The 13,234-nt window shown below is 41.1% G+C and overlaps 1 protein-coding gene across 2 annotated transcripts in view; it reads right to left on the bottom strand.

Annotated features, from left to right (window-relative positions):
• ANAPC1 (anaphase promoting complex subunit 1) overlaps positions 1-13,234 on the bottom strand; it is a 614,893-nt gene that overhangs the window by 343,269 nt on the left and 258,390 nt on the right. For both annotated transcript variants that reach the window (XM_069234703.1, XM_069234704.1), the window contains exon 28: positions 4,003-4,237. In XM_069234703.1, coding sequence (XP_069090804.1) covers positions 4,003-4,237 — 235 coding nt within the window. The remainder of the gene's footprint in view (positions 1-4,002; positions 4,238-13,234) is intronic.

Here is a 13,234-nt window from a genome sequence, read left to right as displayed (position 1 = left end):
CTGTTAATGCAACATTATCGAAAGTGTTAGTTTGCTCAATAGTTTCCGGAATGGTCTGAGGACAAGAGGCTGGGACACCTAGCTGTGCAAACGTAAGGTGTCCGGGAATATTTGGGAGGATAATAATTTCGGGAGTAATCTATAAACATCTGGACAATAGGGCACAACTGGAATCCATTTTTCCCTCGGAGATGTTAGTGCCTTGGGTAAGCTCACTAAGTCCATCCCCAGTGCAGCAATTGTTGCCTTTCCTAGTTTTCTCCCACCTAAACATGTCATGAACAGTCACAGGGCCAGTTTTGTCCATGGGGATCAGATATTTTGATTTTAAAACTATCTTAACTTTCTAAATTAGGTAGTCGTAATCTTTTTCAGGTTTCAATGTACACCAGCAGTGTTTCATGATTTGTTTCAATTGATTGTGGTTTATTGAGCGCCAACACTTCGCGCTTCCCCTTTGTTAAGATTACTACACAAAAAAAGTTCAATGCAAATTTATAATCCAGTTAAAAGAAAAGCAGCAAGAGAAAACATCATCTGGAAGCAGTTGACAGAAATGCAACAGTTAAAGAAAAGAACGGATAAACAGACTTATCCTCCCCTCTCCCCCCTCCCGAGCGGCAGTGCCCCAGAAGGGTGTTCTGTGCCCACAGGTCCTCATGCACTATTTTGTGCTGCTTAGAGGTGGAAGACCCCCTTCTGGGCTCCCAAAGGCGCAATGGCTTTTGGGACATGGAGCGATCACCCCCATACCTCCCTTCGCATCAGTGTTCCAGAAGAGCATCAAGCTCTATTTAGCGCTGCTTAGAAGGGTAAGCCTCTCCCCTCCTGGGCTCCAGGTGGCGAGATGGTTTGTGGGGGATGGAGTCCCCCACAGCAGAAGGGTCCCAGAAGTGAGTCCACCGGATCCTCACTCGCTATTTAGTGCTGCTGAGAAGTGCTCCTGAAGGCGAGTTGGCTTGTGGGGGGGTTAGAGTCCCCTCCAGCTGTCGTGTCTCAGAAGTGCGTTCCAGTGTCAGTCCCATTATCAGTCAGTAATGGAGTTAGGAGTGAGCAGATAAGAAAAGTGCACGAGAGGATTTGAGTGAGGTTATGTAAAGGAAATGATGATGGGTCCAGGATGAAACTTTGGAGAACAACCTGTGAGAGATGGGTGTAAAGGTGAAGCAGCACCATAATGGAGAAAATGGTTGGATGGCAAGGTTACTGGAGAGCATAGAAAGTGCAGTCTAAGTGGTATTTAGAGAGTGAGTCTGAAATATGTTTTGGTCTACATTTTCTTTTTTAAAACCTTTGTTTAGGGCTTTTACAAACAAGAAAAGTACCAAAATACAAACAGTGGGTAACATAAGCATGATCACGACAACTCAGTCGTAGTACATGACATGTGCCTAAAGAAAGACTGATGGTTACAAATTAAGCGGGGAGAAGGGTAACAGCAAAAAGATGGCAAAGGAGAGAATAAATGTGTCAGAGTGAGTAATAACAGTGGGTGAAAAAGGGTGAGCAGGCACAGCAGGGGAGTGCAAGCAGGTATTGAGAGGCAGGGCCTCATCCAGTCATGGAGGGGGCAGGATGTTTCCCATCCACATCAACTTCAGTTGCGGGGGCTTTTGACAGGAGGTAGGTTCTGAGGGGCTGCCATATATCTTTGGGTCATGAAGATGGAGGTTGCAAGGAAGCATAGAGTTCACTAGTGGTATTGCAGTAGGTCAGGTCCCACAGCCGAGCTGCTACTTTAAGATCTATGCTGCTGCCACAATGAAGGCCATTCTGTTGTGTGGCCAACAGTAGCGTTAAAGCAGCAAATCGTAGACCCGCAGACAGGGCCTTAACAAACCCCAGTAAGGCTAGCAGTGGGTCAGGTTTAAGTTCCTGTTCTATCATGCGAGACAGAATAGAGTGATCATCATCCCAGTATGTAAAAATAGAAGCACAATTCCAGGCTAAGTGGACAAAGTCAACATGCGACACTGCACACTTGTGGCAGCGATATGATTGAGTCGGGTCTAGTTTAGCAAGGGCATGGTGGGTGGTGTAAACGCGATGCAGATATTTATAGTGTAACAGCTTATGGAGCTAATAATTTTAAATCAGCATGGTTTGTGTGCAGCAGTAGTACCATGTTTTATCAGGGAGGGAGTGTTCCAAGTCTTTCTACCAGGCAGCCTTTAACTTTTCTGTCCCCCTAGATCTCAGTTGTAGGGAGGTGTGATATAATCAAGTTATTAGATGGGCGCAATCAGGAGCAGTTATAATTACAAAAGGGGGGAATTCTCTCTATTCCTGTGGGTACATAGGCAGGACAGCGCCTGTCCAAATGAGGTGTTGCAGCCTTCTGTCTCGCTGGAAACAGAGGGCATAGTGAAGTTAACAAACATGTCGCCAGTGGTATGGAGTTGATGAGTCACAAGTGTTTGCTGGGTTAATCGCCCACAAGCGAGTGTCAGCCAAGGATTATTGGTGGTTGTGGGGAGAATAGAGGGTATCATAACCAGAATAGTTTAGTCCACGCACAGCACGTTGTGGGAAGTGCCTGTATTTCTGCTGGATTTCTAGGTAAGATTTATTGCAATAAGGTGGAAAGAGTTAAGGGTGAAACCTGTGACTGTTCCAGCTTTAGATATTACATTCTAATGTGCGGGTGATTCCGGAAGTATGCAAAGTGCACCTGTGCAACTAAGTAGTGGAGGTAGAGATCCAGGACTCCAAATTCACCCCAACCAAACAGGAGCTTCGGCATGCTCCAACATATGCTAGGCCGGTGACCCGCCCACACCAACCGTGAAAGCAGACATCGCAGGGTGTCAAAAAAGTTCTTAGTTAGGACGATAGGTTTGGTCTACATATTTTAAGTCAGTAAAACAGTCAAAAAGGATGGGGAGAGATGATCAGTTGAAATTAACTTCAGTCACATGGACATTTACTGAATCTGAAGTAGTACTGGAGAGGGCTACAGAGGAGTTGGTGCTTTGACTAGTGCATTTGTTAATTCAAAGATTAGTCTTTTTAGGGGTATTGTGTGACCTTTGCTACATGGATGTGGGTGGTCAGAACAGTATATTATGTTTTAGGCAGACTTAATGTCGGGAGATGCCAAGGAGGAGGGAAACAATGGATGTGTAAGCTAGATGGAGGTCTGTTGGAGGAGAGTGTGTGTTTACAAATTTCAGGGAGAGATGCAGAAGGAGTTAGTTGAGAATTGTTAAAATTCCTGGAAGGGGCGAAGAAGTGGATAGGGAGATTTAGTGGCGTAAGGTAGGAGAAGTGATAATTGGAGAGTGGTTTCCTGATTATCTGAATTTAAGAGAAGTAGATGGCAGCAGTATTGGGAGACTAGATGATGTATACACCTAAGATAGAAAATATGTGGCCTGAGGGAGCTGGCATGAGTCAGAGGTTAAGAAGATTGCCTAGGGCTAGGCTGCTTGACACACTGAAACTTGACAAGCAGAAGGACAAGGACAGAGTCCGGAGGCATCGCTCTTGACCCTTTGGAGGATGTGTGAGCTAAAAGGAGCTTTAACAGTACAGTTTGTAAGACTGAAGCACCACTAAATGCTGCAGGTTAGAATAAGAACAGTAATGCAATAAAACATGCCCTAGGAGTATACGGCGTAATATAACCCCATTACATTCCTTCAAGATTGAATTTCGAAGACTTCATGAAATGGATAGGCAATAACTGTCCGAAACAACATGTAGCAAGTAAAGCCCTTGCAACATCTGCCTAAAGGCAACATTACCTTTCTGAATTTCTAACAAAACAGTGGATAGATTAAACAGCAACCAAAAGGCAAACAGAAAGCATATTAAACTGGGAAAAAAAGGAAAGAAAAAACACAACAGCATTATTTTCCCCTTTCAGCATTAGATGTATATTGAACAGAATGACTCTTACAAAAACTTGTAAGCTCCACCAATATAGCCTGTTGAAGGCTCAGGATAACTTGAACAGATGGTAGAATTTTTGGAAAACAGATTATACTACACAGCTCTTACCTATTTCAGCTAAAAGAACTTCAGCAATATGCCTTTGCGCAGTCCCTTGGTACACTAAGCCAATTCCGATGACTGCAGCCACCTGCACATTATGAGGTACGTCCAGTTCAGTTGAAGTGGGTGGCAAAAGGGCAGGAATGTGGATGCTAAGTAGTCTGGTGACAGAAATATCCATTGTTCCCAATTTGGCAGCAGAAACTCCCAGCAGGAGACCGATGCTAGTCATTTCATGGCCCTGAAATGGGACAAAGTCATTCAGCACATCAAGATAGGGAGCTTGGTTGAGAAAGAAAACAGAACATTATTCAATTCTAATGATGAAATCCGAAATGAGGTGGTTTACAATGCTAAAAATACAACGTTAGTCTTTCAGGTAATGTATTAGAAGTCACCCAATAGCAGGACTCTTCTGAGACCAAGAAAAAAAACTGCCAACAAATTTAAATGTTCACAATCTTCCTGAAATAATAACCACTGGTCCAGCTGTTAGTCTTATGAAATCTTGATACCTTGTGCTATGGTGACCACCAAGCCACTGCAAGATATTCAGATGCCTGCATTGTGAAGCACTGGATGGGTGCACTAAGTGGCCCATGGTTTAGGACTGTACATTCAGGCCAGACCAGTCTAACTGACTCTTTTGTTGTGAAGTCTCCATAAAGGGAATAGTGCAAAGGGCTTCATTATTTGTCTCCACACTCTATTCAATGCAGATGATACTGCTGGGAAGCCACTGGCCGGCCTGACAAGGGTCTTAGCTGGATTCGTAACAGGCAGTTGGTGGCCAAGCTCCCTCTGGCTGTGCGTTTCCCTTGTGAGAATCCTAGCTTGTGGGCAACTGGGTGGTCCTTGAGACAGGCATTCTTGGCGTGAAACCTGGACTTTGGGGTTAGGCCACAGTTGCATCAGGATCCACATTTTATGTGGGAGGAACTGCATTGTTTCCAGAAGCTGAACATGGAGGTGAGGTGTGCAAGGGATACTGAGATTGGTGTCATTGTGTGGCTGTGAGTATTTTGTGTGCACATCTCTGCTGGAGTGCTGATGGACTTTGGGTACCATATTAGAAGGCCTTATGTTGCAAGATACTATCCCGCTTTTAGAACCATCTAACTGCTTTCAGAACTAGGAAAGTATATGTATGCAGCATTATATGATTTGTATCCATTTAACTGCAATGTTTAGTGATTCCCTTGTCACTGCAACAACAACAAGGTGATGGATGGAGTACTTGAATTAATCTCAGCCAGGGCAGGATCATCGTATTTTTACCCACCTTGTCACTAAGTTTTGACCCAGCCATATGGAAATCAGTCTTGACCCTGCTTCCCATGGGAACAGTTCAGCCCAAACTGCGAAGCCAGGTCCTCCCTGGACCGGAAACATGCATCCTGGGACCAGTCTTGGGCTATCACCCCCTCATCAGCCAGGCTAGCTTGAATCCAGTGGCACAGTGAGCCCGGAACCCACATCAGGGCATACCCAGCACACTTAGGGCAGCAAATGCAAAAACAACAAGGTGATGAATGGATGCTTAAGTTCATCTCAGCCCCTGGCAATCAATTGGGGGTGCATCACAAAACATCTTTTTTGCTCACCATGCCACCCCAGTTTGGACCCAGTCATATGCAAATCAGTTGTGACACTGCTCCCTATGGTAAAAGGCCAGCTTGAACTGCCATTCAATCCATCACCTGGTTATTTTTGCATTTACAGTCGTAAGAGTGCCAGGTATGCCCAGATTTGGGTCCCAGGCTCACTGTGCCACTTGATTCAAGTTAGCCTGGCTGATGAGTGGTGATACACTGAAACTGGATCTGGGATGCTGGTTTCTGGTTCAGGAAGGACCTGGCCTGGCAGTGCAGGCTGGACTGTTCCATTGAGGTGCAGGGTCAAGACTGATTTGTTTACGGCTGGGTCTAAACTGGGGTGGCATGGTGTGGTGGTGGTGGGTAGGGTTGAGGGGCGGTGGGGGGAAATCTCGATGGATTGAAATGCGGCCCGAGCAATTACTAGTGGCTGGGATTAATACAAGCATTCCATCTATCACCTTGTTGTTTTTCCCAAGTCACAGCAAGCATGAGATTTTAATTATTTTTCAAGATAAATTGTGTAACTTGATTTAAATGTAAGTCTCTATTTTAGAAATGTGATGTAACCTAATTCAGTCACTCACGAACCAATGTTTATATAACTGATGAGGTGAAACAAGAGGGCAGTTTAATTTTACTTACTTTGCATTATATGTTTTTTGTAATTTGTTTAAATGTATGATTTTATTTACATTTTGGACCTTGATAATACTTTTCAAGTCATCTGTGTGCCAATAATTATATTATTGTTATGGGGCAATAGGCGAGCTGCTTTGTTAGTAGGATTTTGGTGTCATTTTTTTTAACATGTAAATGTAGGTGCTATTTGCTATTTATTCCGAGTTAACAATCAAACCACCCATGTGGCAGTCTTCTCAAGTGGCTGAGATTTTGTAACAAATTCTGGGCGAAAAAGCACTCAAATCCTCGCAAGATAAGGCACAGAAGGAGATAAACGAGCAGCCTGTTCAAATAAATACAAGTCCTCAGCAGTTTAATCTCTGAATGGAACAAGCAGAACAAAGAATTTTGAATTTGGAGGATTTTAAAAGAAAGCTGAAAACTACAACAACAACAACATTCAAATCAGATCTAACAGAGCTACAATTCAAACTGGAAGAGATGGAAAACAGTTCTGGACGATCTAATCTATGGTTTGTCGGATCCCCGAAGGGCCCAAGAATGGACAGGACACCATTAAGGTGATCACATATTTGGCCCAAAAGGACGTGTTTCCAACTCAACAAGAACAATATATGGATCTCACTATCATGCAAGTCCATCGTGTTCCCAGGTTTCAGCCTCGCCAGTGCAAAATACACACGTACCTGCTTGGTTAACTTCAGAGACTTCTGTATTAAAGAGAGAATCTTGGCCAAAGAGATAAAGTGTTCCAAACTTGGGATAGTTTTTACTTTGAAATCTTTTCAGATATGGAATGGACCACTGTATGACACCATAGAAACTTCAAGGCAATGTTCGACTTCTTTAAAAGACAAGGAATCCAAGTGGGACATTACAACAATCAAACTTCAAAGTTATTTTCAAAGAACCAGTTTGGTATCTTTACTTCAGTTGAGTAGGTCACCGACTTTTTGCAATCCTTTAATCAATCTTGTATGGGGGCACGCAGCTAAGGATGATTTGAGTTAAAGGATGCTGGTACCATTTTAACCCTAGGTAATAGTACAATTTGCTAGCTAACCCTGTGTTTCTTCTATATCCTCATGTGTTGCTGGAATTTTCTTTGCTATTCTCTTTTTTCCCCTCAGATACTTCAAGTTGATTCAAGCTTTTAAGATGCAAGATAGCAGTATGCCCCCCAACAACCGTAGATGCAGTTTCAAGTGAATTTCCAAGGCACTCTGTTAGGGGAGGGGGAAGGGGGTTATTAGAACAGTTTTCTTTAGGGTTGGGTAGACAAAGCATCAAGTAGAGCCCAGGACATGTGCAGCCCTGTGGGGAACTAGCTGTGAGGGTTTGGGAAGAGAGTGGGAGAGTTGGGTGGGGAGGAGCTCAGATGGTGGGGTTTGGGAGGGGAGGACACAGGGCTTTTGGGGCGAGGGGTTAAAAAAGACATACCATGCTCTACAAGGCTTCCAGCAGATCCTCCAGCTTCAGATTTAGTGCGTCTTTCAAAATGAGATATGGCCCCTAGATTCCTGAAAGTGATTTTATGTAATTCCAATGGGTTAAACAATAAGAATAAGCTTAGAGCGATGTTATCCTGGTTTAGGACATCCCATGTGAATGCTATTTTCTTTCAAGAGACCCATTTTAAAAACACCCGGACCCTGCCAACGGTACCTAGGTATATTGAACATGCCTTTTTTGCTTCTTCGCATGCAGCACTTGGGGATGTGTCAATTTTAATTGCCGGAGAGCTGGGTAGTGAAATATTGCAAAAGGGACATCAGGATCATATACATTAGGAAGAGACTTTAATCTCCTTCCCAAAATCTCAAATGATTCCTCTCACCCAAAGAAGATTCAGAATAAACCCAAAATCATCAAACTTTTGAGTCAATTAGAACAAGATCTAGCTTTGATAGATCCTCGAGCTAGCGACCATCCACAAGGCAACCATTATACATGTTTTTCAAAAAGATATAATTCGGCTTCACAAATCAAATTTTTTTCTAACCTCATTCATTCTGCAGAGGGAAGACAGATATTCTGGCGCACAACATTTCAGGTCATTCAGCAATCTCAACAGATTTTTTTATTCCAGAAAGGCAAATTATAAGGTCTAGAATGATGTTTCATAAATCTCTCCTTACAAACTAAAATTGGAGGGACAGTATGCGGCAAGCCTTAGAAGTCCTTCTCGAGTGCAATATAGGTATGGCCTAGGAGTTTGCAGCATGGGGGTTATTGAAGGCTTTTTTTTATTTTTGTTTAATTATTATTATTTTTTTATAAGGGGCGAGGTAATCTCTTTTGAAGCTAGTCAAACTCAGCAAGCAAAGGCGAAATTACTCCAATTGCAGTCGGCATTAAATAAGTCCGTATTGGCCTCTATCTTAACAAGTACACCGGCTACTAAACTGGCATCCAAATTCATAACTCATTCACAGATTCTCTTACAGTTTCTTGAAAAAGAAATAAGGCAGGCGATGATCTAAATTCCTATTGTTCGATTAATCTATTACATTGTGACTACAAACTCTTTACTAATATCTTAGAAAATTGACTCACACCATTAGCCCAAACTGTAATTCATAATGATCAAAACTGATTCTTACCAGGCACCTTAATCTCCGTCAATACTAACTACTTAGTCCAGGCAATCCATTTCTATTCCACCCACAAAATCATTGCAGCAGTCATTATGTTGGACACAGAAAAATATTTTGATTAAGTGCAGTAGGTGGTCTTATCTCTATTCTTAATATGTTTGCTTTTCCAAACAGGTTTGTGCGGCTACTAAGACATCGGTACAAAAATGCAGCAGCACATATGATAACCACTGCAAAGCCAGTCGGACAAATTTATGTAAGCAAGGGAAACCTGCCAAGGGCGCCTCATGGCAACTATTCTTTTTTCCTTGTTTATAGATTCCGATATACAGCTTTCTATATGGCAGGGTAAGAAGCATTGCATCACATTTCAGGCAATCCAATTAAATCATGAAGGAGGAGGGCTAGCACTTCCTAGAATGAAACTTTACTATAAGGCAGCCTCTCTGGATTGGCTCTCTAAACCTGCTAAACCTACTCTGAACAACATTCATTTTTGTTTGAATAAAATGATAACTGCAGCAGGATCTAAGATTTTCCTATTTTTTAAAAATTCCCAGACTACCAAAGAAATCCAGATACGAGATGCCACTTGCCATTACGGATCAATTGAATAAGATGTAGCAAGAGTATGATGTGCCCAAATTTCATTCACATTTAAAGTCAGCCGAATGTATTCCTTTAAGGCTTCCTTTAGGGGTTCAAATAATCAATCGGTGGGTTAGCCTACAGCTTTGTATGTTGAAAGATTTTTTTTTCAAAATAATGAATTTATCCGAAGGCAAGAGGTGATCTGCACTTACCCCCATATAAGCCATATCCTGACATTTAGCTTTATTCAAATTAGAAAAAAATTCAGCAGTTATAAGGTAGGTGAGAAGGCGCTAGCGGATAGCATCAGTAAAGCATTTTAAGTATCAAACCTAATGGGCATAGGTACTTAGTATCGAATACTACATCCTAAGATCAATGAAGAGGCGGTACCAGACAAAATCACATTACTAATGTGGTGTGACTGGGGATTCCTAATGGAGACGTCAGAACAAGCTGGCCCACAAGGCTATCCGAGCAGCAGATTATAGGAGAATGGCCTCTTTTAGAAGATGGATGTTCTATTACACTCCGGCATCAATTCATAAAATGTATCCACAAGTTACACCTGAGTGTATTTCTACCCTGGTCGCATGATTTCTGATATTATCAAATTGGAAAACTAGGGAAGTCCCGAGTATAAGTCAGTGGATGGCAAAAACTGGGAGGATTACATCATTTGAAAACCTCTATGCATTGAGAACTGGGTCTATAAGAGGTTTTTTCGAAAATATGTGAATGCTGGGATGACTGAAGTGGCTCGATCTTTTTCTCTTGTAGGCTTTTTTTGTTTTCCTTTTTGTTGCTTTTTCCTTATTTTTCTTGGGTTAAATTTATGGTGTTGGCTTACTATCTACTATCGAATAAATGTGCAGTGCTTAATTTTGATTATATTAAGAATCAAATTTGTACTGTTTGCTACATCTCAAACATAAAAAAAATAAAAAAATAAAAATCCCGCAGCATGGATGATGATGGTGATTTCACCTGTCAGTGTAGTAAATTGTTGAGTCTGTGTAGTGAGAGCTGGATTATGGCCGAGCATGCTCCCAGCAGTGTACACATTGGTATCAGTAGGCTCATAATAGTGAGCACTAGGACTTTCCAAAGCCCTAATCACACACACTGGCTATACCAGTTTTAATGTGTTACAGAACAAGTAGCAAAAAATTGGTTTGTTTTTCCAAGGAACAGAATTGTAAAGCTCAACACTCAGGCATTGGCAGCGACTAATGAAGAAGATGTGGAGCCACAGACAGTGCTTTCATGATGTAAAGTAAGGCAGCAGATTCACAGCACCACAGTTATCAGACTGAGTACCACGGCAGCTAGTAAAACTCCTTTTTCCTTGGAACACTGAGAATCTCAACATCATCCCAGGTTGTGGAAGAGAGGACCAGGTAGCACCAGTCCTGGAATACCTTGTGGTAAAATTGAGACAGGAAGCACTTACGAAAAAGCAGGCATATTTATCCTCCTACAAAGTAGTAACAAGGACAGAACATCAGGATCTTGTGGAGGCCTTCAGACCACCAAATATTCAAGAAAAATACTATCAGCTTCTGTGACTATACCAACTGTGAATATAATCAATAATTTCCTACCCACAGCAATCTTTTTACAAAACTTAAAGAAAGCAAATGTACGACCATTAATTAGGAAGAACAGCTTTCACTAAAAAAATATATAAATACATTTTAAAAAACTGTTAAGTATAGACCAATTTTTAATGGACTATCCTTGGCAAACTAGTACAAAGAGCAGCATGTGTGCAGATTTCTCAATTCCTAAAATACAACTATTTGCTTTCGGACTACTAAACAAGATTCTGCCCAGCACAAGGAACAACATCTGCCCCAAAACCCACAAGGGATGACTTACAAAAGAAAAAATTTAAACACAAAACACTTGCTCATGTGAAACTTGTGAAATTTGTGACATTTGTGATAAATATGCAAAAGTAGAAAGTGCTGCATAGAACAAATAATTGAAACATATTTTTCATGAGAACAGTATGCATTCTGTCAGATATCCATTCGTGGACAAATACACAAGCAACCAGTAAAATTCATCATCAACAATAAGTAATCATCTTTAATATATAATCAACAAAATAATCAATAATTATCCCTATTACACAAAAAATAAGGCAACAAATGTATCCAAAAATTGAAAGTTTTTCATGACGAAATCAAGTGAATACCAAAGTGAAAAAGTGAAAAGTGCACACTTGTCTCACACACCCACTCACAGACCTACTGAAACCCTCACACACCCACTCACAGATCCACACACTAGTAATATGGCTAATTAATTCAACCACCTGCCTTGGCTGTCTTTGCTCTTCATTGACACACCGCCGGCTCAGCAGTGCTGTCCAGGTGTACAAGATCTCCTTAATAAGGAGATAAGTCAGGGAGCTCATCTTGATCTCTCCACGCATGCTCTCACTGCGAGCGCGCTAAAGCTGCTTTGTTCAGCGGTGCCCAACTAGGGTTCCAGCAGCTTTCCAAAATGGGTGAATTTTAGCATCCCAGTTTGTTAAAAATACATATCGATCATCAAATTATTTATGTAGCTACTGACATTTCAACCCTTCTATTCCATATGCTGACCAAGAATACTCTAGCCACCTTGTGAGTATTATCTCCACACTGACATCACACAGCACATCCTGGAATGAGTGTCCTATCTGTTTTCTATTATAGGTAAGCCACTGGTTCATGTTTAAGGGCATTTACACCGATCTATATCACTCATAGTTGATTTATCAGCTGCTCATCCATTATAGGTGACCTTTGGGCCTGAGTAACAGGTGGCTAGCTTGACTTATACTTCGAATTATCCTACTACGGCCAAACTTTGTCTTTGGCAACCAGTACATACACCCATAAAGATGTGTATATATATACACATACATAAATTATTTATTTTAACGGTTCGGTCTATTCTTCACCCTCACAGTAATCTTATTTTTATTTTCTTCGTCTTTATCAGTACCTCAGGACAAAAAACACCAAAGAGACTGAACTCATGGCACACACTGGCCTTCATACCCCAGGTGATTATTTGTCCTGATGAGACTCATGTATCTTTGAAAGGGTCGATACACTGTTGACTTCCCAAGGACATACCTTTGCATTGCCTCTCTCACACAGGAAACTACCTTGTGTTTGAATTTATATGTCAAAAAAATTGTGGCTGCCCAGAAAATTACAAACGAATATACCAATGATTTTTTTGAAAGAGTCGTCCAGTGTATTTTGGTTTTGCTCACTTAGGGTGCACTTTCCACCTTTTGACTGTGGTATTCACTTGCTTTCATCATGACAAACTTTTTTTTTTTGTATAGATTTGTTGCCTTATTTTTTTTATCTATTAAGGGTAAATATTGATTATTTTGTTGATCATATATTAAAAATTATTACATTGTGTTGACAATGAGTATGTACTTGCTGCTTGTGTATTTGTCCACGAATGGGTATCTGACAGATTAAATACTGTTCCCATTAAAAATATATTTTCCAAAGATTTATTCTATGCAGAGTATCTGCTTTATGCATATATATCACAAATGAGTTTCAAAAACAAATATTTTGTGTTTCAGTGTTTATACCCAGGTTCAAGTTAACTTTTGTGTCACTCTTGGGTCTTAGCAAGTAAAAAAAAAAAAAAGAAAACACAGTTGACAAAAATAGCATAGCATTACTAATTTTCTAATCTCTCAGCTGCCTTTAGCATAGTTTGCCATCAAAACTTATTTCGCAAACTCAAAGAGTTTGGAGTCAATAATACAATTCTTGCATGGTT

Source organism: Pleurodeles waltl, chromosome 5, assembly GCF_031143425.1.
Source record: "Pleurodeles waltl isolate 20211129_DDA chromosome 5, aPleWal1.hap1.20221129, whole genome shotgun sequence".
Taxonomy (NCBI): Eukaryota; Metazoa; Chordata; class Amphibia; order Caudata; family Salamandridae; genus Pleurodeles; species Pleurodeles waltl.
Note: the sequence above shows the minus strand (reverse complement) of the source record. Positions and strands in the feature narration are given on the sequence as shown.